Source organism: Podarcis gaigeae (genome assembly GCF_964106915.1).
Source record: "Podarcis gaigeae genome assembly, chromosome: 9".
Taxonomy (NCBI): Eukaryota; Metazoa; Chordata; class Lepidosauria; order Squamata; family Lacertidae; genus Podarcis; species Podarcis gaigeae.
In genome coordinates, this window is record NC_139685.1 from 11,290,994 (window position 1) to 11,317,556 (window position 26,563).

The 26,563-nt window shown below is 43.2% G+C and overlaps 1 protein-coding gene and 1 long non-coding RNA gene across 2 annotated transcripts in view; both read right to left on the bottom strand.

Annotated features, from left to right (window-relative positions):
• Positions 1-479: 479 nt before the first annotated feature.
• The window catches only part of LOC310852192, a 405,418-nt gene continuing 379,334 nt past the window's right edge, over positions 480-26,563 (bottom strand). The window contains exon 3 of the long non-coding RNA XR_014568024.1: positions 480-626. This is a non-coding gene — a long non-coding RNA (uncharacterized lncRNA). The remainder of the gene's footprint in view (positions 627-26,563) is intronic.
• Positions 12,292-26,563, bottom strand: part of ADGRA3 (adhesion G protein-coupled receptor A3) — a 46,060-nt gene continuing 31,788 nt past the window's right edge. Inside the window, exons 11-19 of the mRNA XM_083754843.1 lie at positions 24,211-24,372; positions 23,443-23,646; positions 21,688-21,901; positions 21,349-21,557; positions 19,430-19,545; positions 17,777-17,900; positions 15,542-15,687; positions 13,976-14,071; positions 12,292-13,876 (exon numbers count right to left, since the gene is read on the bottom strand). Coding sequence (XP_083610969.1) covers positions 12,628-13,876; positions 13,976-14,071; positions 15,542-15,687; positions 17,777-17,900; positions 19,430-19,545; positions 21,349-21,557; positions 21,688-21,901; positions 23,443-23,646; positions 24,211-24,372 — 2,520 coding nt within the window. The 3' untranslated portion in view covers positions 12,292-12,627. The remainder of the gene's footprint in view (positions 13,877-13,975; positions 14,072-15,541; positions 15,688-17,776; positions 17,901-19,429; positions 19,546-21,348; positions 21,558-21,687; positions 21,902-23,442; positions 23,647-24,210; positions 24,373-26,563) is intronic.

The following is a 26,563-nucleotide window of genomic DNA, read 5'->3' on the forward strand; positions in this document are numbered from 1 at the left end:
GTGCCCTCCACCCCACCTCACCCCTGGCTTGAACCATCAGACTTCAATATCAATATCAAAGTGGTTCAAGTGTCATAAGATTCTACGCTCAGTCGAAGACTCCTCCAAAATGGCAGTGTGCTCAGATGGTGAGCATACATTTTTAATAACGCCTTCCCTATTAAAAATAATTGACAATATTGTTTTATCCCCCTTTGATACATTTACCTTTGATGGCAGCCGACATTTTAACTTTTCCCGTCAGTACTTCAGTTGGCCCAAAAAGCTCCCCCAGCTAAATTTCTGCACACAAGTCAACCGGCAGCCCCACAGAGCCTAGGACTTGCCGATCAGAAGATCGGCGATTTGAATCCCCACGGCGGGGTGAGCTCCCGTTCCTCGGTCCCTGCTCCTGCCAACCTAGCAGTTCAAAAGCATGTCAAAATGCAAGTAGATAAATAGGTACCTCTCCAGTGGGAAGGTAAACAGCGTTTCCTTGCACTGCTCTGGTTCGCCAAAAGCCACTTAGTCATGCTGGCCACATGACCCGGAAGCTGTACGGCAGCTCCCTCGGCCAATAAAGCGAGATGACCGCCGCAACCCCAGAGTCGGCCACGACTGGACCTAATGGTCAGGGGTCCCTTTACCTTTACACATTAGTGAGGGACGTGGGGTGGCGCTGTGGGTTAAACCACAGAGCCTAGGACTTGCCAATCAGAAGGTCGGTTGTTTGAATCCCCGTGACAGGGTGAGCTTCCATCGCTGGGTCCCTTTACCTTTACCTTTTACACATTAGTAAGGCCCCCTATGCATTTCATGGCATGTTTTAAAGGTAAAAGGTAAAGAACCCCTAGCTTTGCTTGTGGGCATGGCAGGAGAAGCTTCACCTGATAGATTTTTATACATCAGCAACACTGGGGCAGAAGGCAAGCCCTTCAGATGCACCTGCTGTGTTTGCATGTATACTTGAAGAAAAGTGTGCGTGCAGAAATCTGTATTCCCTTCCCTCAGACTTCTCTTCTCCTCTGGTAGAGGAGTTATAGCAGAGGACAGACAACATCTGGCAGAGGGAGCGGGTCATGTGGCCAGCATGACTAAGCTGCTTCTGGCAAACCAGAGCAGCGCACGGAAACACCATTTACCGTCCCGCTGGAGCGGTACCTATTTATCTACTTGCACTTTGACGTGCTTTCGAACTGCTAGACTGGCAGGAGCAGGGACTGAGTAACGGGAGCTCACCCTGTCACAAGGATTCAAACCGCCGACCTTCTGATTGGCAAGTCCTAGGCTCTGTGGTTTAACCCACAGCGCCATCCACGTCCCACAGTACACAGTAGGCCCACTGAAAGTTATGAACCTAAGTTAGCCATGTCCTTGAATACCAGTGGGCCTGCAACATGTATGAGCGCTAGATGCAAACCTATGGATTCTTTTTTTGGCCAGTACAGTACAATAGTGAGCAACAAAGAACAGTGAAGGAGTGTGCTGGTAGTGGCAAGGGACAGACCAAAGGATAGGACCTTTGCATTACTTCTCTGATATTTATATCTAGTAAGGAGGAGCTTGAGAATGTCTGTTTGAGGGAGAACAGAGATGGGGCTTCTCTGGTATCACTCAGAGAAAGCTTGTTCGGTGTGAATAAGAGAGTTTGCACCCTGTGACATCAGCATCTTCAGAAGTCCACAGGAGGCTATCACCATATTGGCCTGAATATAAGCCGCATCTGCAAATAAGCCACACCTTTAAAATTCAAGGGGGGGGGGGAAGGGAAGAAAAGACAATACTCGAATATAAGCTGCTCCCTTAAAATCCTGCAGGCACTCACACCTGTAAATGGCAAATGTTTCAGCAGCGATATCGTAAAAGCCAATTTTGGTAAGGTCACAAATTTTAGCTGCCCTTTAACTTTTTACGGTCGGAATTTGGTGGGGGGGGGGAGAGAAGTGTGGCTTATATTTGGGCCAATATGGTACTTGCACTGCTTGTATCAGTTGGGGAGATTCACAGCAGCAGAAAATGTTTTTCTCTTTTTTATCCATAAGCCAAAAGCACAGTGGCATAAGCAATAAATGTCACCATCATTGTATACTGAAATCTCCTGCCTCTCCCACCCCAAGTGCAGATTTACATTAGTGAATGGCAGATGGGAGCTGAAAATGCTACGAATTTTGAAGAGTCTCATTTGAGATGGATTTTTGCCCCTCTTTCTTCAGGAAAGCACGATGCCCAGGAGACCCTGAGGAAAAAGGAAGGAGGCTGCGGATAGCAAAAGTTATCTGTTAAGGGAGCCAATTAGCTAGCATCTGAGAGAGAAGAGCCCAGCACTTCCCTTGCTTTCACCCCAAAAAAGGTTACCAAACATTACGTAACAAGTCTAAGAATATTGCTGTTTTGCAACAGAATTATTGAAGCCGGGGCATGGCAGGACTTTGCACAGAAAAAATGTACAATGGGAACTGTATGCATATCAATTCACTAAGCCATTTCATCTATCAGGCCTGATATGAAATTGCTCAGGTAAAAATCACAGAGGGTTGGGTGTGAGGAGCTGATGTTCATTTTCCAAAATATAAAAAGGCTCAAAATGACAGGCACACTTTCATCTCTCCCTCTCCCTCTCTCCTCCCTGCCCTATTTTGGTCTGCTACCATATACAATATTGGGTAGAAACGAGAACAACAACATTATACTGCATCTAATTAAACTTCACCCAAATGCCCAACCAATGTATTATACAATGCCAAATTTTCTTCGTTTGAAAAGGCGGCGGGGGGGGGGGATTTATTGCAGTAAGGAAATGGACAGGTAGATGCTCTGAAAAAAATGTGGAATGATTAACAGGAAGACATAAACACCACACAGGCAAACCAGGAGGAATGTCCATTGCTATACGTATAACCTCCCTGGAAACAAATCAAAACTGCTCAGTAAAGGCTGGACGCAGTCTAACCTCCTTGTCAGCTTTCTGCAAGCAAATGAGGATGAATGCACAACAGATTGTCTGGAGGAGGTCTAAGGCAGGAAGGGCTAGGTTGGGTGTGCACGAGTCTTAAATGTGCTCTTTTCTCATGTGGGGACTAAAAAATAAAGCGTGACTTGAGTCTTCGAGACCTTATGACCATGGGAAGTTGCTGGCCCAGGGGAAAAGTCCACCAAGGGTCAGAGTAGATGGCAGACACACCAACCTCTCTTTCACCTCTTACAATGCTAGCATGGTGCGTCGATGGGAAACTGGTTTTAGAGTGTGCATGAGAGAAATCCCTGCTTTTTGAGGTATTTAAATATAATTTAATGCTGTACTGTTTTTAACACTTGATTGGGAGCTGCCCAGAGTGGCTGGGGAAACTCAGCCAGATGACCGGGGAATAAATATATTAATTATTATTATTATTATGGTAAAAAAAACCCAGAGGCCTTTTTACTGGGATTAATTGACGAGGAAATTCAAAAAAAGGATGTAGACTTGTTTATGTATCACAACGGCTGCAAGAATTCTTATGGCTTCCAGCGGGAAGGTAAACGGCATTTCCGTGTGCTGCTCTGGTTCACCAGAAGTGGCTTAGTCATGCTGGCCACATGACCCGGAAACTGTACGCCGGCTCCCTCGGCCAATAAAGCGAGTTGAGCGCTGCAACCCCAGAGTCGGTCACGACTGGACCTAATGGTCAGGGGTCCCTTTACCTTTACCTCCTCAGCTGGGAGGCTCCCTCACTGTGGACAATCTTTTTTTGAATTTCTTGCAGGGTCCCAACTTCTTACCTTTGCATCTCTCAGCCACCTTCTGTCCACTTTTGAATCGATGAAGGGAGCAGCACAAACAAACACCTCAATTTATTTATTTTTTAAATGTACACGCTATTTTGAGGACACTTAAATAAACTCCAGGAAACTATCTCATTGCCTGAGCCATCTACACAATCAAAATTGGGTAATTACAATGACTTACTTCCCTGATCTTTACAACCACCGACTGTGTCAATTTGAGAAACTACGTACTCCACGGCTGACTCAAACGTGTTAAAGCAAATGGTTTAACGAACCAATTCTGTTGCACCTCTGAAATAACAGCTGCAGCTGCACGCAGTCAAATCAAACCATGTTTAACTTCCCACCATCTCTCTGCAATTTATATGCTCGTGGATATTTAGGTACAATGGACGAGAGAGGCATAGAAGGCGTGGGCAAATAAAGCCTTATTGCAGATCATAAAATCCATATTGGAGAACAACCTATGAAGAGATAACTAAGGGGAAAGAAGCTAAGAATGAAAGCAGGCCTAGTGGCCTTTCCCTCGTTGCTGACCTTTTCTGAACTGTGGTCTTATCAGTGTTTTAGAGCTCAATATTCAGACCAGTAACCCATGTGTACTCAAACCACTTCCACAACTCTCGATACAGCTGCCAGCCTCATAGAAAAGGCTGTAAATGGCTACCAGCCAGGATGGCTACATTATAACTCCAGTGTTAGACGCAGTAAGTCTCTGTACGCTTGTTAGGAATCTCAAGTAGGGAGAGAGCTGTTGCCCTCGGCAATGGTGGCTATTTGCTCTGCACTAGGAGCAAAGGAGGGACGCGGGTGGTGCTGTGGCTTAAACCACAGAGCCTAGGACTTGCTGATCAGAAGGTTGGCGGTTCGAATCCCCGCGACGGGTGAGCGCCCGTTGCTCGGTCCCTGCTCCTGCCAACCTAGCAGTTCGAAAGCACATCAAAGTGCAAGTAGATAAATAGGTACCACTCCAGCGGGAAGGTAAACGGCGTTTCCGTGCGCTGCTCTGGTTCACCAGAAGTGGCTTAGCCATGCTGGCCACATGACCCGGAAGCTGTACGCCGTCTCCTTCGGCCAATAAAGCGAGATGAGCGCCACAACCCCAGAGTTGGTCACGACTGGACCTAATGGTCAGGGGTCCCTTTACCTTTACCTAGGAGCAAAGGAAGCTGCCTTATACCAACTCAGACCACAGGGTTCATCTAGCCAAGTATAATTGGCAGGTATTCTCCATCATTTCAGGCAGAGATGCCCAGTTGACCCTGAAATACTGTGCATTCAAAGCACATGCTCTGCCACTCATCTATGGTGGCCCCTAATATAAAATAATAATAATAATAATAATAATAATAATAATAATAATAATAATAATAATAATAATAATTTATACCCCGCCCATCTGGCTGGGTTTCCCCAGCCACTCTGCACGGCTTCCAACAGAACACTAAAATACAATAACCTATTAAACATTAAAAGCTTCCCTAAACAGGGCTGCCTTCAGATCTCTTCTAAAAGTTTGGTAGTTATTTTTCTCTTTGACATCTGGTGGGAGGGCGTTCCACAGGGCGGGCGCCACTACCGAGAAGGCCCTCTGCCTGGTTCCCTGTAACTTGGCTTCTCGTAGTGAGGGAACTACCAGAAGGCCCTTGGCGCTAGACCTCAGTGTCCGGGCAGAACGATGAGGGTGGAGATGCTCCTTCAGATATACTGGACCAAGGCCATTTAGGGCTTTAAGGGTCAGCACCAACACTTTGAATTGTGCTCAGAAACGTACTGGGAGCCAGTGTAGGTCTTTCAAGACCGGTGTTATATGGTCTCGCAGCCACTCCCAGTCACCAGTCTGGCTGCCGCATTCTGGATTAGTTGTAGTTTCCGGGTCACCTTCAAAGGTACCTCCACATAGAGCGCATTGCAGTAGTCTAAGCAAGAGATAACTAGAGCATGCACCACTCTGGCGAGACAGTCTGTGGGCAGGTAGGGTCTCAGCCTGCATACCAGATGGAGTTGATAAACAGCTGCCCTAAGGGGGAACACTGGGAATCAGCATGTTTTTACATGAGTAGAATGTGCCCTTTATTTAAAAATAATCTCTAGGTTATTTGTGGGGGCTGCCTGGTGTTTTTACATGAGTTGAATGTGTGCTTTTATTTAAAATGCATCTCTGGGTTATTTGTGGGGCATAGTAATTTGTTCATTTTTTTTCCTTCAAAATATAGTCCGGCCTCCCACAAGGTCTGAGGAACAGTGGACCAGCCCCCTGCTGAAAAAGTTTGCTGACCCCTGGTCTAGACAATACTGCCCTGGACGGACCCATTGGTCAGGATCAGTGAAAGGCAGTTTTCTGTGAACGATGACCACTCAAAGCATGTTTAACAACTTCAGTTAATGGGAGAATTCGGCATTTCCCAATGAAACCAGGGAGACTGAGTAATGCTTAAGTTTGGCGTGACCATGCTCATCTTGTTAGGAAGGAAGTCACCAAAATGTTTGTCAAATCTTAGTTTGCATGTTCTAAGTGCTTCCTGATGGCTCCATCTAGTGGCTCTATTATTATTGTATTATACACATCAAACTGCTTTTCTAGGAATTCTTACGTCTTCAGGCCACAAAACAGGCAAGTACAGTGGTACCTCGCAAGACGAATGCCTCGTAAGACGAAAAACTCGCAAGACGAAAGAGTTTTTCGTTTTTTGGGCTGCTTCGCAAGACGAATTTCCCTATGGGCTTGCTTCGCAAGACGAAAACGTCTTGCAAGTTTGTTTCCTTTTTCTTAAAATCGTTAATACCCAGGGTGCATTGCTTGAAGAGGTGGAGTTGCGACTTGACTTCGAGGAGCAACTCATAGCAACTCATAATTTCTTTTGCAGCCATTTGGTAAGTTAAACTTACCGTGCTTCATAAGACGAAAAATTTGCAAGACGAAAAAACTCGCAGAACAAATTAATTTCGTCTTGCGAGGTACCACTGTACAAAGGCATTGTTGCCACATTGACCTGCACTGAGTGGGTGGCCTGTGAAGTTTCTTGAATGTGAATTTCAGCAAGAGATGGAGAACCTCAAACGTTGGAGCCATATTTTTGCCCATGATGTCATTTAGGCCAAGCTACACCCACTTTTCCTATACTTGATAGCATACATGACTTTAAACTCTGCACACCTGAATGATTGCCTTGGCTTGGGAAAACTAATACTGTTTAAACATTGAATGACAACTTCAGTGTGAATCTTTAAATGACAACCTTTGAATTTATTTCAAAATGGGAAGCATTTAAAATACATTTGAAAATTAATAATACTGACTTAAAATCCGTAGCGGCATTTGAATAATACCAGTAATATGGTTCACTAGTTATATAACATATTCTGAACTGATTTGAGATGATAGCAATAACATGTATTGGCAGCAAAGAATGGTAATTAGATTTATGGAGTACTTGGGAAGTCGGATTTAAAAGGAAGAGACCATTACAGTTTAGGGATTATTAAATTTATATTAATGTTTTATGTAATGCACGACTGATAATATTATTATAGTGTAATTAGTCTTGTTATGTGTTGAGCAAATAAAATAAAAAATAAAATAAAATAAAGAATAAAGAATGATAATCTTTGGCAACTATAGTTACAGGTGGAGCCCATATCTCAAACTCTTTGCATTATTCAATCCCTGATCATGCTTTTTATGGTACAGTCTGCCAGCATTTTCACAATCACTGGCCCCAGACCAGCACAGTTATTTGTACTTAAGAGGCTCTCAAGGCAGCGAATCACTAAGCCTAAACAAGAACATAGGGCTGCATCCAACATTACAGAATAGACCCACTGAAATTCATAGATGCGATTAATTTAGGCCTGTAAATGTCAATGTCCTGTGTAAAACTTCATTGGCTACGTCCTACAGAATTTACTTCAAAGAAAAATATTGGCATTGCTGAAGATAAAATACATTCCAGCTGAGCAAGATATTAGAGAGGTTTTGAAGAGATTCTTAAATCTGCCTTTATGAAACTTGTTATTGCGGTCTGGCCTTCAAATCGGTTTTGGATGATGTATCAATACGTTGTCCAGCCCTAGCATCCAACTGCCTTCCCTACTCTGATAGAATACACCCAGCAGATAAACACATGGCAGATGACCTGAACCCTAGTTAGGCAGGAGCATACTTCAGACCCCAGCAGCCAAATGTCATAGCCTCGTGTTGAACAACGTGCAGAGCTCAGTAGAGTGGGAACCAGCCTACCAGAATATCTGAGGTGTACTTGCCTGCATGAAGAGTCAGTATCCAAAGCCAGGTCCAGTCCTAGTGTCGGTCAAACGGCAATCCACTTGGTCAGAGAATCCAAACATCATGGGGTGAGGGGCCAAGGCAAGCAGGAAGCAATAAAGTAGGACCAGAAACTACAAGTGGTGTTTCCAGCATCTGAGTACTGCTGGAAGCTTGGCTGAAGCCAGCTGGTTCTCATCAGACCTTCTCCTGTGTGTCCTTGAAAGCTGATCAGCTGCAGGTGGAGTCACTTCCCCCTTCAGGCTGCTGTTCAGCAGGTAGAGCTGACTCCTGGCCCATGACACCAAATTATATGAAGTTTTATTAAGAGTTTGAAAAGTGAGGTGAAGAGAAGGACAAAGTAGACTGGAAAATAACAGCTCTTTGGCTCTAATCTACCGTACCTAGGCTGACCTAGCTACTTACAAACAGGCTTATGGTCTTAACACACCATAGGTGGTCGATTGCATGGTTTTCCTATGGTTGATGGACCCTGAGGTGAGGGACCTCATGACAGAATGTGAAGGACAACAGCCCAATTTGGAGGGTTTCCTACCTGCATTGGTTTGAGTGGCAGCTGACACCTTTTGACCAGTTGAAGCACATGTCACACTTGGGAGGTAACTAGTGCGACACCTTGCCCAGACTTGGGATGTTGGCCAGCGTCCTCTGGGGGCAAAGATGGTTATCTCTGGTAGAAATTGCTACTGGATTTCTCAGTCTCTCCTGCCAGATATAAACTATTTTGGGTTTGTGGATTCAGGATTGATGCACTTGTCTTGCTCAAGCAAAAGGGAAGAACAAGGGAGCAGGACTTTTTGTCCACACTCGTTATTATGAACCTTACCCCAAAAGGGATCGAAGACCTCCAAACTCTAGACTCCAAACCGATGTGTCTACATTAGGTTTTGGTTGTCCCATTTTGTTCTAAATAGTTATGAACTGTGGTTACTACACATTTTAAGCATGCTTTGAAAGAGTATGTAGCACTACCCATGTGCCATGGTGTTTCATGATGTACAGACAAGAGAACATATCTCAGGGCTGAGAGGCTTACTCTATTTCACCATAGGAGAATCAAGGGAAGAACAGAAGAGAGGAGGGATAAGTGGAGCAAGAAAGAATTCCTTTAGTTACACGTGTTTAGGATAAGCCTCCTCCATAACCAGTTCTTACAATCACTCCCTTTCTGATACAGCATCCCATATCATGTGAGCAGATCATCAGGGAATGATGTAGTCAGTTGCAGACGGAAGCTACATGTCAGGATCAAAGCCACTGTTTCAATATTTAAAGATATGCTTACTATTTTATACTTTCATTCGTGGCAGTTTGATTATTTAAGAGAACTTACAATTTTGGTCAAGCTATATTAGTATGCCAACTAGAAGTTAGGTAAAGGGACCCCTGACCGTTAGCTCCAGTCGCGGATGACTCTGGGGTTGCAGCGCTCATCTCGCTTTACTGGCCGAGGGAGCCATGCAGACAGCTTCCGCGTGATGTGGCCAGCATGACTAAGTTGCTTCTGGCAAACCAAAATAGAACACGGAAACGCCGTTTACCTTCCCGCCGGAGCGGTATCTATTTGTCTACTTGCACTTGACGTGCTTACAAACTGTAGGTTGCAGGAGCAGGGACCAAGCAATGGGAGCTCACTCCGTCGAGGGGTTTCAAACCACTGACCTTCTTATCAGTAAGCCCTAGGCTTTGTGGTTTAGACCACAGCGCCACTAGAAGTTAATTATACACAAATCGTGCCTGGGCTACCACCAACTGTTCTCTGTCGAGAGCCAGTGTGGTGTAGTGGTCAAGAGCGGTGGACTCGTAAACTGGTGAACCGGGTTCACTTCCCTGCTCCTCCACATGCAGCTGCTGGGTGACCTTGGGCCAGTCACACTTCTTTGAAGTCTCTCAGCCCCACTCACCTCACAGAGTGTTTGTTGTGGGGGAGGAAGGGAAAGGAGATTGTTAGCTGCTTTGAGACTCCTTCGGGTAGTGATAAAGTGGGATATCAAATCCAAACTCCTCCTCCTCCACTCTGAATAGTCAGTTAATAACTGACTATTGGTTTGCAACTGTTTTGGATTACAACCGTTTTGGATTATAACGTCAAACCCAGAAGTGCGTGTCGCTTTATTTGGATTACAACCCCCCCTTTATTTTTTGGGGGGAGGCCCCATTGGCGAAAGTGCACCTTGGGTTACAACCTGTTTTGGTTTACAACCGGACCTCCGAAACAGATTATGGTTGTAAACCAAGGTACCACTATACTTGATGCATTCATTTCCCCCTGGCCTCATAGCTTACCTTGTAAATTCCCACCTGCTGTACCTCTGACATCATATATTATGCTTGCTGATTTGTGGTCTTTCAAACTTTGGCTGGTGGCCCTGCCCACTTGTCAAAGTTGGCCTGCAAGGGTGGGAGAAGATAAGGATCTGTTCAGATCCGTTCTTCCACTCCTGGCTTACAGTCTCACCCCATCTCCCTGTGTAACTCAGGAAAATGCTTCATGCTTCTGATGAAGTGAACTGTAATCTGTGAACCCTTACGCCATAAAATATTGGTAGTCATAGGTACCTGCTATAATTAGAGGCAAAGGAGCGCATTTCACAAGAAATGCAGGTGAGCTAAAAGGAAAGCATGCTGTATGACTTCCTAACTAACCAAGACTCCCAATGTGATAGGACCATGAAAGGGAGAGGCTCCCCTGAACAGACACAAAAAGGCACTCTGAATTCAGCTGAGATCACATAAAAGGACAGAGGGAAGGGATACGAATCGAGGGAATTCATTACTAACTTGTCCTTGCAAAGGTGGGAGGCAGGTCACTTACAAAATTGATTTAACTGACTAAAAAACGAAAAAAACCCAGTTAACAGAATTTTTACTGCAGAAAGGAGCTGTATGAAAAGTCCTCCATTTTCAAACCAAAAGACATACACACTTCAGCCAGGTAAAAGAGTGTCATTAAAAATGAAGTTTTGATGGATGATTGGGTGGTAGACAAAGAGATAATGCATTATCTTCAATTAAGTGAAGAAGTGACTCCAATAGAAATGGATTACATCCATTAGGAGAGCATCAGTGTGGCCTAGAATGTAAGCTTTTATGTCTAGGTTCATCAAAAAAAGCCTCAGCCACTGAGCATTCTTGTGTTTAACCTCTGTTTTCGCTCTGTAAAATGGAAATATCACCAACATGCATTACAAAATTACTGACAGAATGAAGACCTTTTACGGCAAAGCTTCCTGCTTACTAAAATTGTTTTACTGCTTTCAAAATTGTCAACAGATGTCCCTCTGGAACTGAACGTTAAAGAAAATGAAGCAAAACTGGAATCTAAGTGGCTTTGGAGCTGAAGAATGAGGGAACACCATATATTGTCATTATTGTGTTGTATTTCATTTTGTGATTCTACCTTTGTTTTTAATGCTAGATTTTTGTTGTTTAGCTACTCTAGCCTCTCATGGCAGGAAGGGGTGCACTTAAGAATTAAAATAATAAGGTCTAACATTTGGGGCTTATGCTTCTTGCACAGAAGTCCCCTTGCACTTTAGTAAATAACTTTTTTAATCGAGGGGTGGTTTTCGAAAAAGGTCAAAACCCTTCTAGGCATGTTCAAGTCTTTTGGTATGCATAAAACAGCTCTATGAATCCCAACTTCAGGTAGATCATGCTAACATCTCAAGTTTCAGACTTCAAGTTTCAAAACATCATTCACCAATAACTCTGAAGTTATTGCTAAAGGGAAATCTGAATGTTAAACATTTGCCAGCCAGTTTTTATTGATATGTTACTGATGTTTTTACTCCTGGTTTTTCTACTGTTGTTGCACTATTTTTATGTTGTGTAAGGTTGTACACAGCCTTGCTGTATTTCCTATGGAAGTGTGGTGTGAAAATAATTAAATAATACCCTGCACACTCATGTAACACAAGAAGCCTGAATGAAAACTCACTTTGTCAAGTAGAAGTGCTGAATGACATGAGTTCTGGCTGTCTTCTGCAATTGAGGGAAAGGCAGTACAAACTTAGCAAAACACACACAACTTTCTATAAAGAACCCTAATAGATCAAGATGTGTTATGTGCAGGGCCCTTAAACTTTTGAATTGGAAACATTTTAATAGATTTTTTTTTCTTGTGCAAGGAGGTCCTGGATAGAAGCACCAGCCCAGAACTTACCATTTTGGCAGTGTGTCTTTTCTCGGCAACTGTAATGTCAGATTTTAGGCACAACACCCCACCACCTGACCGTCTCAACCAATATTGTGCATATGGATTTTAGAGAAAGTTATTTATTTTACACATTTAAATATAAAAGTGAAATGTAATGGACATACCTAAGAGAGAGAACGTTAACATGTAAAAAAATACTGTCCAATTCTGCATCTCAAAACAGAATCTTATAATGAAAGATTCACAGAGGAGTAAAAGATCTCCTGCAAAAATGTCGCAGGTATACTTTTAAAAAGTATACAATATTTTAAAATGGCAGCTCTCTCCTACCCAATACTCTCCCCGCTCAATGTACCCATGTCTGTAAACTGTGGAAAATTATTCATAGCACGGAAGAAAAGTTCCATTTAAATCCTTTCAAGGATAATGTCCAGTGGCACTACACAGTAGTTTCATGTTTCCATAACCCAGTCCTGATATTGCCAGTGCTGTCAGCAGTCAGTAATGTCGTATCCTGGGCACTGCTTTTTAGTGGCCCGTTCTGGACAGCCAAATTTAAGCCATAGGACTTCTGCTGCCCTTCCAGCTCGGCCACTATGGGCTTCCTAAGTACATCCTTTTTGAAGTTTGTTGGCACTGTCTTTTCGGTATTCCTGTGTCCTTTCTGAAGAGTGCTGCAAGCATCACCGCTGCTGTCTTGCTGAGACTGGTTATACTGCCGCTCCCTGTAGGCCAAATAAGCTCTTCGGCTCCTTGAATGCCCTTCGCTGATACTTTGGCGAGGTTTGGGCATGCCATTTTGGATGCTTCCTTCCACGCTGGTGGGGACATCGTAAGCATACTCCCGCAAGACGGTTAGCCTGCTGGCACGATGCCCTTTACTCCTGTTTTTGTGATGGCGACCTGGGTGCCCATTTGTCCGTAAAGGTACCTCTAAAGGGGCCACATGCATTTTGATCTCATTGTCTACTGAGTGCTCAGTAAGGCTGTTATCGAGTGGAGGGCCGGTGTTCAGCGCCAAGGGACCTGCAGGACATTGAGCTGCTGCAGCCTGTATATTGGTCAGCTTACAGCCCGGAGAAGAATTTTTTAAGCTTGGCGCACTTTTATTAGTGCATGACGACTCTGCACTGCTATTGGTGCACTTGGCAGGTTCCCCGTTTGCCCCGCTCGCGCTGGAAGAGGGCTGAATGTTAACTTGTACCGAATATGTGCTCCTTCCAGGGCAGCAGGTTGTGATCCAAGCATGTCGGACATCTTCCCGGTTGATGCAATGATGTGTTATTAGGAAACCACTAAGAGTTAAACACACAACTCCAAAAAAGCAGCTAAATACCAAATCCAAGGGGTAATATAAAGAAACAGCAAAGGCCCCGACAATCCACAGGGCCACGTACAGAAATAAAGTGAGGCTCACACCCAGAAGCTGAGCATGGAAGCTGTGCTCATTCTCCAAAGCTGAAGTGGAAACCAGCGACACAGACATAGAATCCTGGTGGTTGAGGTCACTATGTTCATTGGTAGCTAAACGCTGCTGCTCCTCAGCTGGCTCTTTAAGTTCAAATTTACGCTCAGGGTGCCTCTTCAGTTGTATAAATATGCTGAGAAAATACATGCAGTTAACGAAAATAATGAAACTGGAGGGTCCATAAAATGCCCCCAAGCTTGGTTCCCATGCCATCCAACAACTGCAATAAGACAAAAAAAAGCAAAATGTGAGAAAGGCATCTGCTTTCATGTTACTCTTAATAATAATTTCTGTTTAATTTATCCACCCAAATACTCACTATGCTGCATGAGGCCTGCTTCCGTAATTCCTTATATTTGCAGCAGCTGTTATCCCACAGACTATCACAGGGATGCCACCACCAATTAGGTAGAACCTAAAAAACAAAGCAGATGCCAGTTAGTGGTTACAACAATTAAAGGCACACTCCAATTCCGTAGTATGACTGGAAAGCTCGCCCCAGTTCTTAGGATGGGATAGCACATGGAAAGCAGTATCTCCCCCCCCCCCCCAAAGTTTAAATGCTGGTGGTTGCTCAGTAGAAAGTTGAATGGCAGGGACTTCAAGGTAGCTGTTTCTGAAATACTACCAGAGCCACGTGTGGGACCAGCTAGATAGGTGCATCAGTGTAGTCTCAAGGCATGGATGAGAGAGGATGGGGTTGGGAGAAGGGGTTTGGCTTTCTCAGACCAGGGTTGGGGAACTTCAGACTTGCTGGTCGAAAGCAGGCCTCCCTTCCTCCACCCCCACTGCTCTCTGACTGATTTTCACCTTCCCTGAGTTTTTTTCTGGCTGGGTGGCATGTATCAAACTCTGATAATGCATCTTGCTTGCCTAGATTCAGGATAGAGAGGGATGTGCAAGTGTGTGTAAAGGTAACCTGTTCATTTACTGCTCTGGCCCTGCACACCAGAGGCTTGAAGCCCCCAGCGGGTTTCCCATGAGAGAATTTTGCAAGAACGTTCTCCACCCAATGTCAGGTACTGGCCCACTCTGAGTAGCAGTGGTTCTGCAGGATGTCAAGTGAGAGTCTATCCCATCACTTGCTTCCTGATCCTGCCCAGAAAGCATGTGGTCTGCTACTGAGCAAAGGCGTCTGCCCCAGCTCCTTCAAAAGCAGGGCTATACAAGGAATATTCCAAATGGATTTTACTTCTTGTGCTCTCTTAGGCATGCATGAGAAAAAATATATTTTATGACAAATTAACACAACGAGGCTATAAAGTTCCATTCAATTTTGGGGGAAAAACCTGATCAGTTTCTGCCACCTTGTGGACAAAGCCAGATTAAACTAGTTTAATGGACAATGGCTGAAACATCTGTATGAAATAATTTCTGGTGAAGTGCACACAAAGAGTTTATCCAGTTTGCAACCTGTTTTAGCATATAACGGAAGTTGGCTTGAATACAGTTTTACCTGTTCTGCTTAATTTCATGGCTTTATTTTAACTGCTCCTTTTACTGTCTTATTTCTGTAGTGTTTCACTTATTTACTGTAATTTATATATTTACTGCATACTATCCTGGAACTGAAATCTTCTAAAATAAAAAATAATAATCTTCATCAGCTTGTAAATCATAAACACTGAAAGGGAGTAAGTCAACCTAAAATATTTACATATGCTTTCTGATCTCATCTTGGCCACCACTAGAACAACAAGCTACTCTACCCCCGTTATACCCCAAACTTGGCACCCATGGCGATACTCTAAGCATGCTGGTCATTTTTATGTTCCTCAGTCTTTCCCTAATATCCACCTAGAACTTGCTGAGTTCCATTCAAAGTAGAGAAATCCCAAGAACAACACACTAATTTAAGCAGAAGCTGAACAATAATATTTCTTACCTAAGCATCGGCCTAGGAGGTGGGGGCGGTTCATCAGGATCTTGACACCTCTTTGCCTTCCTAGTGACTTGCTTATAGATGTTTCTAGAAGTGACTCCTGTCCACAGTAACGTGGCAAGTGTAGAATAGTGCAGAATTATCCCAACCTGAAAAATATACAATAAGACAATTAAGGCATTTGCTTAAGAGATATATGATCTATTTGTCTGTTTAACACACACAGGCACTCAAGCACTTCTTCCACAACCTAGGTACCAACTTAATCCAATACCTACTTGTTTAATTACGGCAAGTTAATTTTTAACTCATGGTTGGACAACTTGTTTTGTAATGATCGTTTACCGCCCTTATAACCGCTAGTAAGAAAGAGTTCTTAAAGAAATGCGAGTGCCTGATCACCTCATCTGTCTCCTGAGAAATCTGTCTGTGGGACAAGAAGCTACAGTTAGAACTGGATATGGAACAACAGATTGGTTCAAAATTGGGAAAGGAGTATGGCAAGGCTGTATATTGTCTCCCTGCTTATTTAACTTATATGCAGAATTCATCACGCGAAAGGCTGGGCTGGATGAATCCCAAGCCGGAATTAATATTGCCGGAAGAAATATCAACAATCTCAGATATGCAGATGACACAACCTTGATGGCAGAAAGTGAGGAGGAATTAAAGAACCTTTTAATGAGGGTGAAAGAGGAGAGTGCAAAATATGGTCTGAAGCTCAACATCAAAAAACCCGAAGATCATGGCCACTGGGCCCATCACCTCCTGGCAAATAGAAGGGGAAGAAATGGAGGCAGTGAGAGATTTTACTTTCTTTGGCTCCATGATCACTGCAGATGGTGACAAAAAGTCACTAAATTAAAAGATGCCTGCTTCTTGGGAGAAAAGCAATGACAAACCTAGACAGCATCTTAAAAAGCAGAGACATCACCTTGCCAACAAAGGTCCGTATAATGAAAGCTATGGTTTTCCGAGTAGTGATGTATGGAAGTGAAAGCTGGACCATGAAGAAGGCTGATCGCCGAAGAATTGATGCTTTTGAATTATGATGCTGGAGGAGACTCTTGAGAGTCCCATGGACTGCAAGAAGATCAAACCTATCCATTCTGAAGGAAATCAGCCCTGAGTGCTCACTGGAAGGACAGATCCTGAAGCTGAGGCTCCAATACTTTGGCCACCTCATGAGAAGAGAAGACTCCCTGGAAAAGACCCTGATGTTGGGAAAGATGGAGGGCACAAGGAGAAGGGGACAACAGAGGACGAGATGGTTGGATAGTGTTCTCGAAGCTACCGGCATGAGTTTGACCAAACTGCGGGAGGCAGTGGAAGACAGAAGTGCCTGGCGTGCTCTGGTCCATGGGGTCACGAAGAGTCGGACACAACTAAACAACAACAACAACAACAAGAAAGAGAACGACAACTATACACCCCCCTCATTAAGAAAACAGGCTGTTCAAAACATAACATATAATTCCCAGGAAACATACAAATTGGCTGAAAGGCTGCAGTTTCTGAGAGGTCACCTACTCATTTAACTTTAATGAACCATTTGATGGGTTTGCTTCAAACTATGCCTTGCTTTGCCGAAGTTGGTACTTGCATTACTTTATACTGGTATATATGGGAAAGTGCATTTACAAGGTTGTGTTTGTATATCGGCACTAAAATACAAATCACTTCCTGAAGCCACTTACCTGGAATGCTAATGGGCATGATTCCTGACTGGATTAAATTCTAGATCAGTGCTTTCCAATCAGTGCTTTTTGTATGGATTATAACGTTATTGTCACTGGGATGGTGTCTTGAGGGGCCCTGAATAATCTCAGAAACGGCAAATAAAAAACCTTGAAAGCAGCTTTCCCTGCAATGTATATATTCTTGTGTGTGCTTGACTGGGTGTGCATTCTTGAACACATTCCCAAATCCTCTGTAGGGATCAGGAATTATTTGGAGATAAATGTATATGGGAAAAGTTCTCTGAGGGGAGAAAACTTGAAAACCACTGGTCTAGATAACAGCATTCTTCAATAAATTATACTTTGAAACAAAATTCCAGAATTGTACATTTGTTTCTGCTTTAGCAGTTCTCTATAAGATGGCAATAGGCAACTGTCAAATTTTAATATTTCTCCATGGGAAAACGCCCAGCAGCTCTTGACAAAATCATTGCCCCCACCCCTGAGCTCTTTATTACTACTTCTTTTCTTAGTTTTCTCAACATACAGTTTAACTTACTGCTTGGCAGATGCTAGCATTCTTGCTCTGGGTAATGCCTCCAACAAACATCACACATGTCAGGAAAATATGAAAGCTGAGGTTAACTAACATGTGCCAACTTTTAAGGCTGATCCTGATGACACTGTTAAACAACAGAAGCAAAGCAATTCTTCACACAAATGCTCAAATGTTCAATTATACAAGCATATATTTTTAACCAGAATCATGTTAGTTGCATCAACCTGAATCTATGGGGACCTTTATAATGAAAACTGAATTCCGCAAAGCCAAATCAGAATGCCCTCCCTAGGAAATGCATCTGGAGGAAGGAAATGTATCTGGATATAGCATTAACAGCTAAATCAGTATTTAAATACTTTGTACCTTCATGGAATGCTTTCCACAGCTGTCATGTATATTCAGCCTTATCAACCAATGTGAACAGGGTGCTCCCTAAATGCAGCTAACAGCTGCACTTTCAGGAAAGCTTGCTTGTCATTACTACTTTCTTACTGAGATCTCTCTGAATTTTCCAAGAAACCCCAAAGCTTATTTAAGTATACTAGGCTAAATTATTAGAATTGTAGCATAGATCAGGAAATTTACCATTCCGCTGTTAATCTATGTTCTATAATTTGCCTGCTATTTGGTAAGCTATTTGGGTTTACAGTGGTACCTCGGGTTAAGTACTTAATTTGTCCAGAGGTCCATTCTTAACCTGCAACTGTTCTTAACCTTAAGCACCACTCTAGCTAATGGGGCCTCCTGCTGCCGCCGCGCCACTGGAGCACGGTTTCTGTTCTCATCCTGAAGCAAAGTTCTTAACCTGAAGCACTATTTCTGGGTTAGAGGAGTCTGTAAAATGAAGCGTATGTAACCTGAAGTGTATGTAACCCGAGGTACCACTGTAGTTCTGTTGAGCCATAAGAAAAAGCTGTCCCACTAATTTATACATCATCTAACAGCGGGCCAGAATGCAGTAGCTTCCTGTAAGTAACAGATTGCTCATTTTGTTTTGGTGGGGGGGGGGGGATTTGAACCCCTTAAAGAAAACAACTCCTTTAAGTGTAGATTGTAACAGGTAATACATGTAAATGCAGAAAGAGTGGTGCCCCCAGAGATTACCAATGCTATGTTTGAAACAGCACTGAAAGTTGGAATATGTAACACAGACTGAGAATGACTCTGGACTAGATTCTACTCTTATTGGTATGAACTTATGGAAAGGTGGTTGACAGGCATGCCCTTCTATTATCCAGCTACCTGATACTTTGAAGCAAACTAACTGACATGACATCACCTTCTAATTTAACGTGTGTCTATATTTCTGGTGCTGGACTGCTGTGTACATATAGCAACCCGTGGCTAGTTACTTGCGTTTTGTCTAGATAAAAGGTAAAGGTAAAGGTACCCCTGCCCGTACGGGCCAGTCTTGACAGACTCTGGGGTTGTGCGCCCATCTCACTCAAGAGGCCAGGGGCCAGCGCTGTCCGGAGACACTTCCGGGTCACGTGGCCAGCGTGACATCGCTGCTCTGGCGAGCCAGAGCCGCACACGGAAACGCCGTTTACCTTCCCGCTGGTAAGCGGTCCCTATTTATCTACTTGTACCCGGAAGTGCTTTCGAACTGCTAGGTTGGCAGGCGCTGTATGAATTCAAAAATCTTGATACCTGTGATGGTATAGGTAGCTAACTTTGATCATCAGGAGGCACATCAAGAGGATCACAGCTGAGGCATAGATAACTGGATGTAAGAGTTTAACTGCCTGGGCATACCCTGTCAAATCCTGAAAGACAAGACAATGCAAAGGATTAATCATATTTATATCTGTATTTGGTGTAAGGATTGTTATAATCACGACTGCCCCTAACAGCCCCATGAAACTGTTAAAAGAACAGAACATCTGAGCACAGTCAGAACAGTCTTCCCACTTGAGCTCCTTTGGGAGTTCTCAGTTCTAGTCCTTGATCAGGAGTCCTTAAAGAGAAGACTGGTTCATAGTGCAGATAAAGGGGGAAATTACTGAGGCTGCATGAGTCGCTCAGCACAATATAACGGCCAAATTTATGAAGTAATGCTAACAACTGAGGGGTAGCTTACACTCTCCTAAAATTAACCAGGTTAACACTTTTGTCAAATTTTATTCATATGAATGGATCTTTGTCAGAGAAGGTAACATAATATTTATTTTTGTTCCTCCAGGTGGCACAGTTATATTTTACTTGAAACTGATTCCCTCTTTAAATATAAACCAAACAGTAGGAAATGTTTCCTTCTTTCTTTTTCTTCTTTTTTTGCAAGCAGGCTGTTCCTTTACATAGAAGGATTAGATGTAATTGCAAGAATCAAAGAGTAAGAATGTTCAGTTGTGGGATTATATTGATTTAACTTTTTTCAAAAAAAACCAACCTGTCAATACCACCAGTTCAAAAATATATTTCTTTTATCTTTACTTATGTAAGGGCTTCAAAGAGAAAACTATTATACACAAACTATGAGACACACTGATAATGAGTATCCAAAGACAAAATAGAAGATATACTCCATAGTAACGATCTGAATAAAGAACTTGGATACTTATAAACTACTTGAAACTTATTGTTTCTTATTCCTTATTTTATTTTTTTTATTTTTATTTAGTGTTTCAGGTTAAAATTTTACAATCAATTATCCAACAGCCAACATAAAAACAAGATTCCAAAGAATCTCCTGGCCTCCCCTCCTCTTCTTTGTGGGTCCTATTGCTAATCATTTCCTCCTGCATCTTTTATAATCGAATCTTTTACATCTTCATTATATCCAAAATTCAACATTAAATTATAAGTGTTATTCCAATCCTACTAATGATTACAATGGTTTTTAAGATAACTTTGGTATTTTCCCCATTCCTTATTAAAATTTTGGTCTTCCCAATTTCTGATTCTTCCGGTCATTTTTCGTTATCTGTTGTTACAATAGTGGTGTCAGTATCCAAACTGCTTTACAATTCTATTCTTAGTTATCATGAAGCTTGTTATGGTACATTAAGACTGAGGGCAGCCTTGCAAATAGTTTGCGAGCTAGTGGCTGTCAAATACAGTGGTACCTCTGGTTACAAACTTAATTCGTTCCGGAGGTCTGTTCTTAAGCTGAAACCGTTCTTATCCGTTCTTTTACTAATGGGGCCTCCCGCTGCACACGCACCTCTGATGAGCAATTTCCGTTCGCATCGTGGGCAAAGTTCACAACCAGGAGCAGCTACTTCCGGGTTAGCGGAGTTCATAACCTGAAGCCTTCATAACCACAGGTACCACTGTATTTTGGGGACTCACTCGTCCACACATACCTATGTCAGTGAATTGTAGCACAGATTGCCCCACAGAAGAAAAAGATAACCCCTCTTCCAATTTGCAAAGGCTGGGCTGTGTTTTGCCCATGATCACCTCAATATTTCTGCCATGTATATGAAACTAACGTTTTCTAAGTTGCCTTAGGAAGGCACGGTCTCCAAAGGAGGCACAGAATTTCTTTAAATAAATGAAAACTTTTCACCTTTGATAGAAAAATATATTAACCACATAAATTTGGATAAAATGAACAGCTCACATACCATCAGTACTGCATAGTTACTGAGTGAGTAGCACTGTATAGTAGTGACGTTTTCATCTGAAGAAAGAATGTGACATCCATCAGATTTCCATCCTCCTTGCCCATTCAGCAAATCAAAGTCCCACTGCACTGCAACAGCATCTGCTCCATGCGCAATGCGCCGCAATGTCACATTAATAGGAGTGTGTTGATGGGGCAGACTCAAGCCATCTTGTTTGGTTATACAGAAAGAAAATGGGATTTTATCTTGTTACATGCAAACTAAAGCACTGACATTTTACAATTAAAGACAAAGACAGAGGCGAAAGTTCTTGGAACAGATAATATGCCCGAAACACACCTAATTTGGTGAGGATAACCGGCGTGACCACTGTAAGGCGTTTTCTATCCACAGCTAAAGTTGTTGAATTCCCTGTTGTTGGGAAAAGTTTCCCATTGCGAAATGCAATAAGTTGAAGCTTGTAGACAGTGTCATCTGCTGGCCTGATCTCTCTTTTGTGCTTGTGTGAAAAAAGGGCAGGTGGAAGTTGTATTGAGGCCTCCACAATTGTGTTCTGCAAAACAGACATGTGGTGTTAATACTGAAACAAAAGACAATGCTTCCTATCTCTGCTTTGATATGTTGTTCCCTCCATCCCTCAGCACTGAGTTTCCTTTCCTTAATGCGTGCTCAGGGGTGTGCCTGTCAAAACATCATTTCTTTTGTGAGGAATTGCTTCCATGAGGTTAGCTTGCCGTGACCTGACTAAGCAATGTCTGAAGCCTCCTGAGCACATGGAAGGGTTAACCAAATTCAAATAAATTATCCACATATTCTATTAGGAGAAGCAATTCTAGATGTGAAAAGTAAATTGAGAATAGTAGTTGCCAGTTATAGCTCCCCTCACTTCCAGCTCATGGAAGAGAACATACCGCATTTTTCGCCCTATAGGACGCACTTTCCCCCCCTCCAAAAATGAAGGGGAAATCTGTGTGCGTCCTATGGGGTGAATGCAGGCTTTCGCTGAAGCCTGGAGAGCGAGAGGGGTCGGTGCGCACAGAAACTATCCGCAAGCCTTGGGAGCTCCGCGGGAGTTCCCGTCGGGCTCCCAAGGCTTGCGGATAGCAGCCTGCATCCCGAAGCCTGGGGCGCGCCGCACAGCGCGTTCTGGGCTTCGTGCAGATATCGGGAAGCCCCACAAGCTCAGGGGACAACGGGGAGGCGGAGCACTGCCATCCCGCTGTTCCCCGACCTGGTTTGCAGAGTTGCCTGCATCCCGAAGAGAGATGCCTGCATCCCGAAGCCTTCGGGCAGATATCCACAAGCCTGGGGAGACCGCCGCCACTTCCCACAGGCTCCCTAGGCTTGCGGATAGCAGCCTGTTCTGGGGGCTCGGGCTTCCCCCGCCCCAGCCCCGCGCCTGGGGGGGGGGAATAATTTTTTTCTTTATTTCCCCCCCCCCCCAAAAAAAAAAATAGGTGCGCCCTATGGGGCGAAAAATATAATTCTAAAGGAATGATAAAGGATAAAGGAAGAAAATTCCATTGACAGTGTGGAAGAAAATCCTTGTGTTGTCTGTTAAAACTTTTTAAGAATTCCATTTGCCAGTTAAGTTGGACTGTCTCTCTGTATCTCAAAATACACTTTTTACGTAATCCCAAAGCAGGGCTGGGAAAAACTCCTACCTGAAACCATGGAGAGTCACTGCCAGTCATTGAAGAGACAATACTGAGCTAAATGGACCAATAGCTTAGGGACACAGGAAGCTGTTTTATACCTTCATCTATACAAAATAATTTCTTTAGGGTTAGCTTAGCAAGCATCTAACACAAACTCTGTATATTCAACAGAATCAAGTGATCAAGCTACTCCTGAGCTGTACATTTCAGTCTGCAAAAGGGATGGGGGGGGGGCTCCCTCAAAGAAAATTAGCCTACCAAGGGGAATGGGTTTGGCCTAGCCTTCTCCCCAAAATAGTTAGTGTACTTTTGTGTGTGCACATGAAGTAGAATATTTTAAACAAAGCTTTCCTGCTGAATATATAAATTGCCTCAAACACACATTCTCTCTCTCTCTCTCTCTCTCACACACACACACACTCACTCTTAATCTAACCTTAAGTGCCAGGCTTGACAACGTATTTGAGACATTGCACTTAAAGCCCAGTTGCTTATCAAGGCTTCCATCCAGATCTCTTCGTCCATATTCAGGAAGTCCTGTGCGGTCTGCTGCCGCTACTTTCTGGAACACAGTGCAGGTCATTCCAGTGAAGCTAGTTCCTTTTATTACATAAGCTTCCACGGCAATATTTGGAGAATACTGTAGAAAACAAAGATACAAATAGATAGATGGACACATACACACAGAGAGAGATATGTCTGAAACCTGCTATATATTGGTAATTTAAACCAGTACACAATTTCCTTTCAATATTCCAAATATTCTGTTCTTACTTAGTTGAATAGCTTCCATTAAAAATAATCTACTATTTAAATAAAGCGGCAGGTGGCACTGTGGGTTAAAGCCTCAGCGCCTAGGACTTGTCGATCGTCAGGTCGGCGGTTCGAATCCCCGCGGTGGGGTGCGCTCCCGCTGCTCGGTCCCAGCGCCTGCCAACCTAGCAGTTCGAAAGCACCTCCGGGTGCAAGTAGATAAATAGGGACCGCTTACCAGCGGGAAGGTAAACGGCGTTTCCGTGTGCGGCTCTGGCTCGCCAGAGAAGCGATGTCATGCTGGCCACGTGACCCGGAAGTGTGTCCGGACAGCGCTGGCCCCTGGCCTCTTAAGTGAGATGGGCGCACAACCCCAGAGTCTGTCAAGACTGGCCCGTACGGGCAGGGGTACCTTTACCTTTACCTACGAATAAAAAGTGTCATTTCCTACCGTTGAGTAAACTTGAGCTCCATTAGCTAGCCGGTATGTAGCAATCTTCTGCAAGCACTGTACAATTCGGGTACAAGCTTTAGCTTCCCTCTGTGCCATCCACAGAATGCGTTCATCAGCTAGCATTATGTTACTTGCAATATCAACCATCACGTCACCAAGCTAACAGAGGAAAGAGATCAGAAAGGTTGACATATATGTTTGTGTACTGTTTTTCATAGTTTTTAAAAATATTTTATTTTCCCTGTCCTGCAGCATTTTATTACATTTTTATTCCACCATTTCCATGTACTGAAGGAGCTCATTACACGGTTCTCTCCTCATCCACTTTTTAATTGACCACAAGCACACTAATTTAGAAAGTATTTTCAAGTAACAGACATACCTATTTAAATTTATTTCTTAAAATCATAACTAGCAGAGGACTAAACCCTTTTGAGTTTGCAACTTGACTCTGTAATATCCATCATTCTATTTGAGGTCTATTATTGTATTATAGACACACAGACACACACCTATTTCCATGCTACATCATTTCCTATTTTTCATGAATGTGTTTTAGAGTTTTTTCTTCTTTGATCGTGGACATTTTCATAGTACTCTTGCTTTCCCCAGTCAAACATATATATATTTAAGTTCCCATGTGCAGAGCTAGTTCTTCAATTGCAGTTCACTAGCTCAGATTAAAGAAGAGGCTGCTGCGCACATGTATGCCTTCCTACTAATCGTAGTTGATCTCTCTTTATAATTTAATCTAAGAAAGCAAATTCTACAGTGCTCCTAGTACAACAATGCATAAAACGTGCCTGCCTGGCCTCATAATAAAGACACGAAAGAAATTTGTGTTTTTAGAAGTAGAACTAGGAATTTAAGACAGCCTGATGTATATGCTTATTTTGTTTTAGTTTTTCTATTAAATAAGCAAAAAGTGAGAAAGGAAAATTTAAAAAGCAATTTCCTTCTTATATTGCTGTTGAAATAAACCTAAAAATGCATGGCCAGAGCCTAATGAAATTTGGAAACCTAGGCTGGGATGAGCAGGATACTAAGGCATCAAGTGATGGGGTTTCAATGATCCATATAGCTTTTTGATACCCTCGCCATGGGCTAATGGGTAAATCATCAAAAATAAAATTTAGACTAGTTGGTTTTCTTTCTAAAAATCTGCCTGCCAAGCTTTAATATGTATACAGTCGTACCTTGGTTGTGAACATTTTGGCTCCCAAACGCAGCAAACCCGGAAGTGAGTGTTCCTTGTTTGTGAACGTTCTTTGGAACCTGAACGTCCGACACGGCTTCCAAACCTTTTGGAAGTCGAACGGACTTCCGGAACAAATTCCATTCAACTTCCGAGGTACCACTGTATACATATTCCTGCCCCTAAAATCAAGTTTTCCCAGTGCCCAGGGCCTTCATTATTTACAGAAATGCTTTCTAGAGAGAATAAGGGAGGAAGAAAATAAACTCAGGACAGTCAGAAGGCATACAATACAGCAAATTTGCTGAAACTAGAAAGGCTTGCTCAGGATGGAAAATCAGAATGAGAACCCTACCATGCATTCTGAATATTAAGAATAGCAGGCCGTTCGTGGAAGCGGAGTTCATCACCTACACCCCACCCCTTTCTGCAGCTACCTGTACCCCCAAAGCTTCTCTAGAGGGTTGGGGACCCCCTCCTGGAAAGTATACAATGGGGCTTGGGAGATTGCTTGCATTGGCCAAAACTGGAAAAGGGACCTCGCCCAAGCAGAGGCCTCTAGAGAGGATTTTTGGAGGGCACAGGTGGTGTAGTGACAGGGGATGAAAAAGGCCCCTATTTGACTTCCTTCTGCTCATGGTGCTCAAGATTCAAGCCCTTATGTATGTCAGCAAGAACTTCTTTGGAGGCTAAAAACTGTAATGAATAAATAAACATGTGCTTCCTAAGACGCTGAGGGACACACATACTGGGATGTGCTGAGGATTTAGCTCCTGCCATTTGCCCTTGACAATATTTGTTATAATAAACACCTGCATAGCCAAAACAGTTGTGACAAATCCCAATAAGGAAATGGAAGCAGCTCTGAACTATGGATAATGTTGCCATATAGCTTGTAGGTCCCAATTTTACCTAGAAGTGCTGTGTTACAACAAATGGATGCTGCAATTGCAATTCATTAATCCTTATTTTTACTTCCATGTAAACTATATAAGGGACGCGGGTGGTGCTCTGGTCTAAACCACAGAGCCTAGGGCTTGCCGATCAGAAGGTTGGCGGTTCAAATCCCCGCAACGGGATGAGCTCCCGTTGCTCGGTCCCAGCTCCTACCCACCTAGCAGTTCAAAAGCATGTCAAAGTGCAAGTAGATAAATA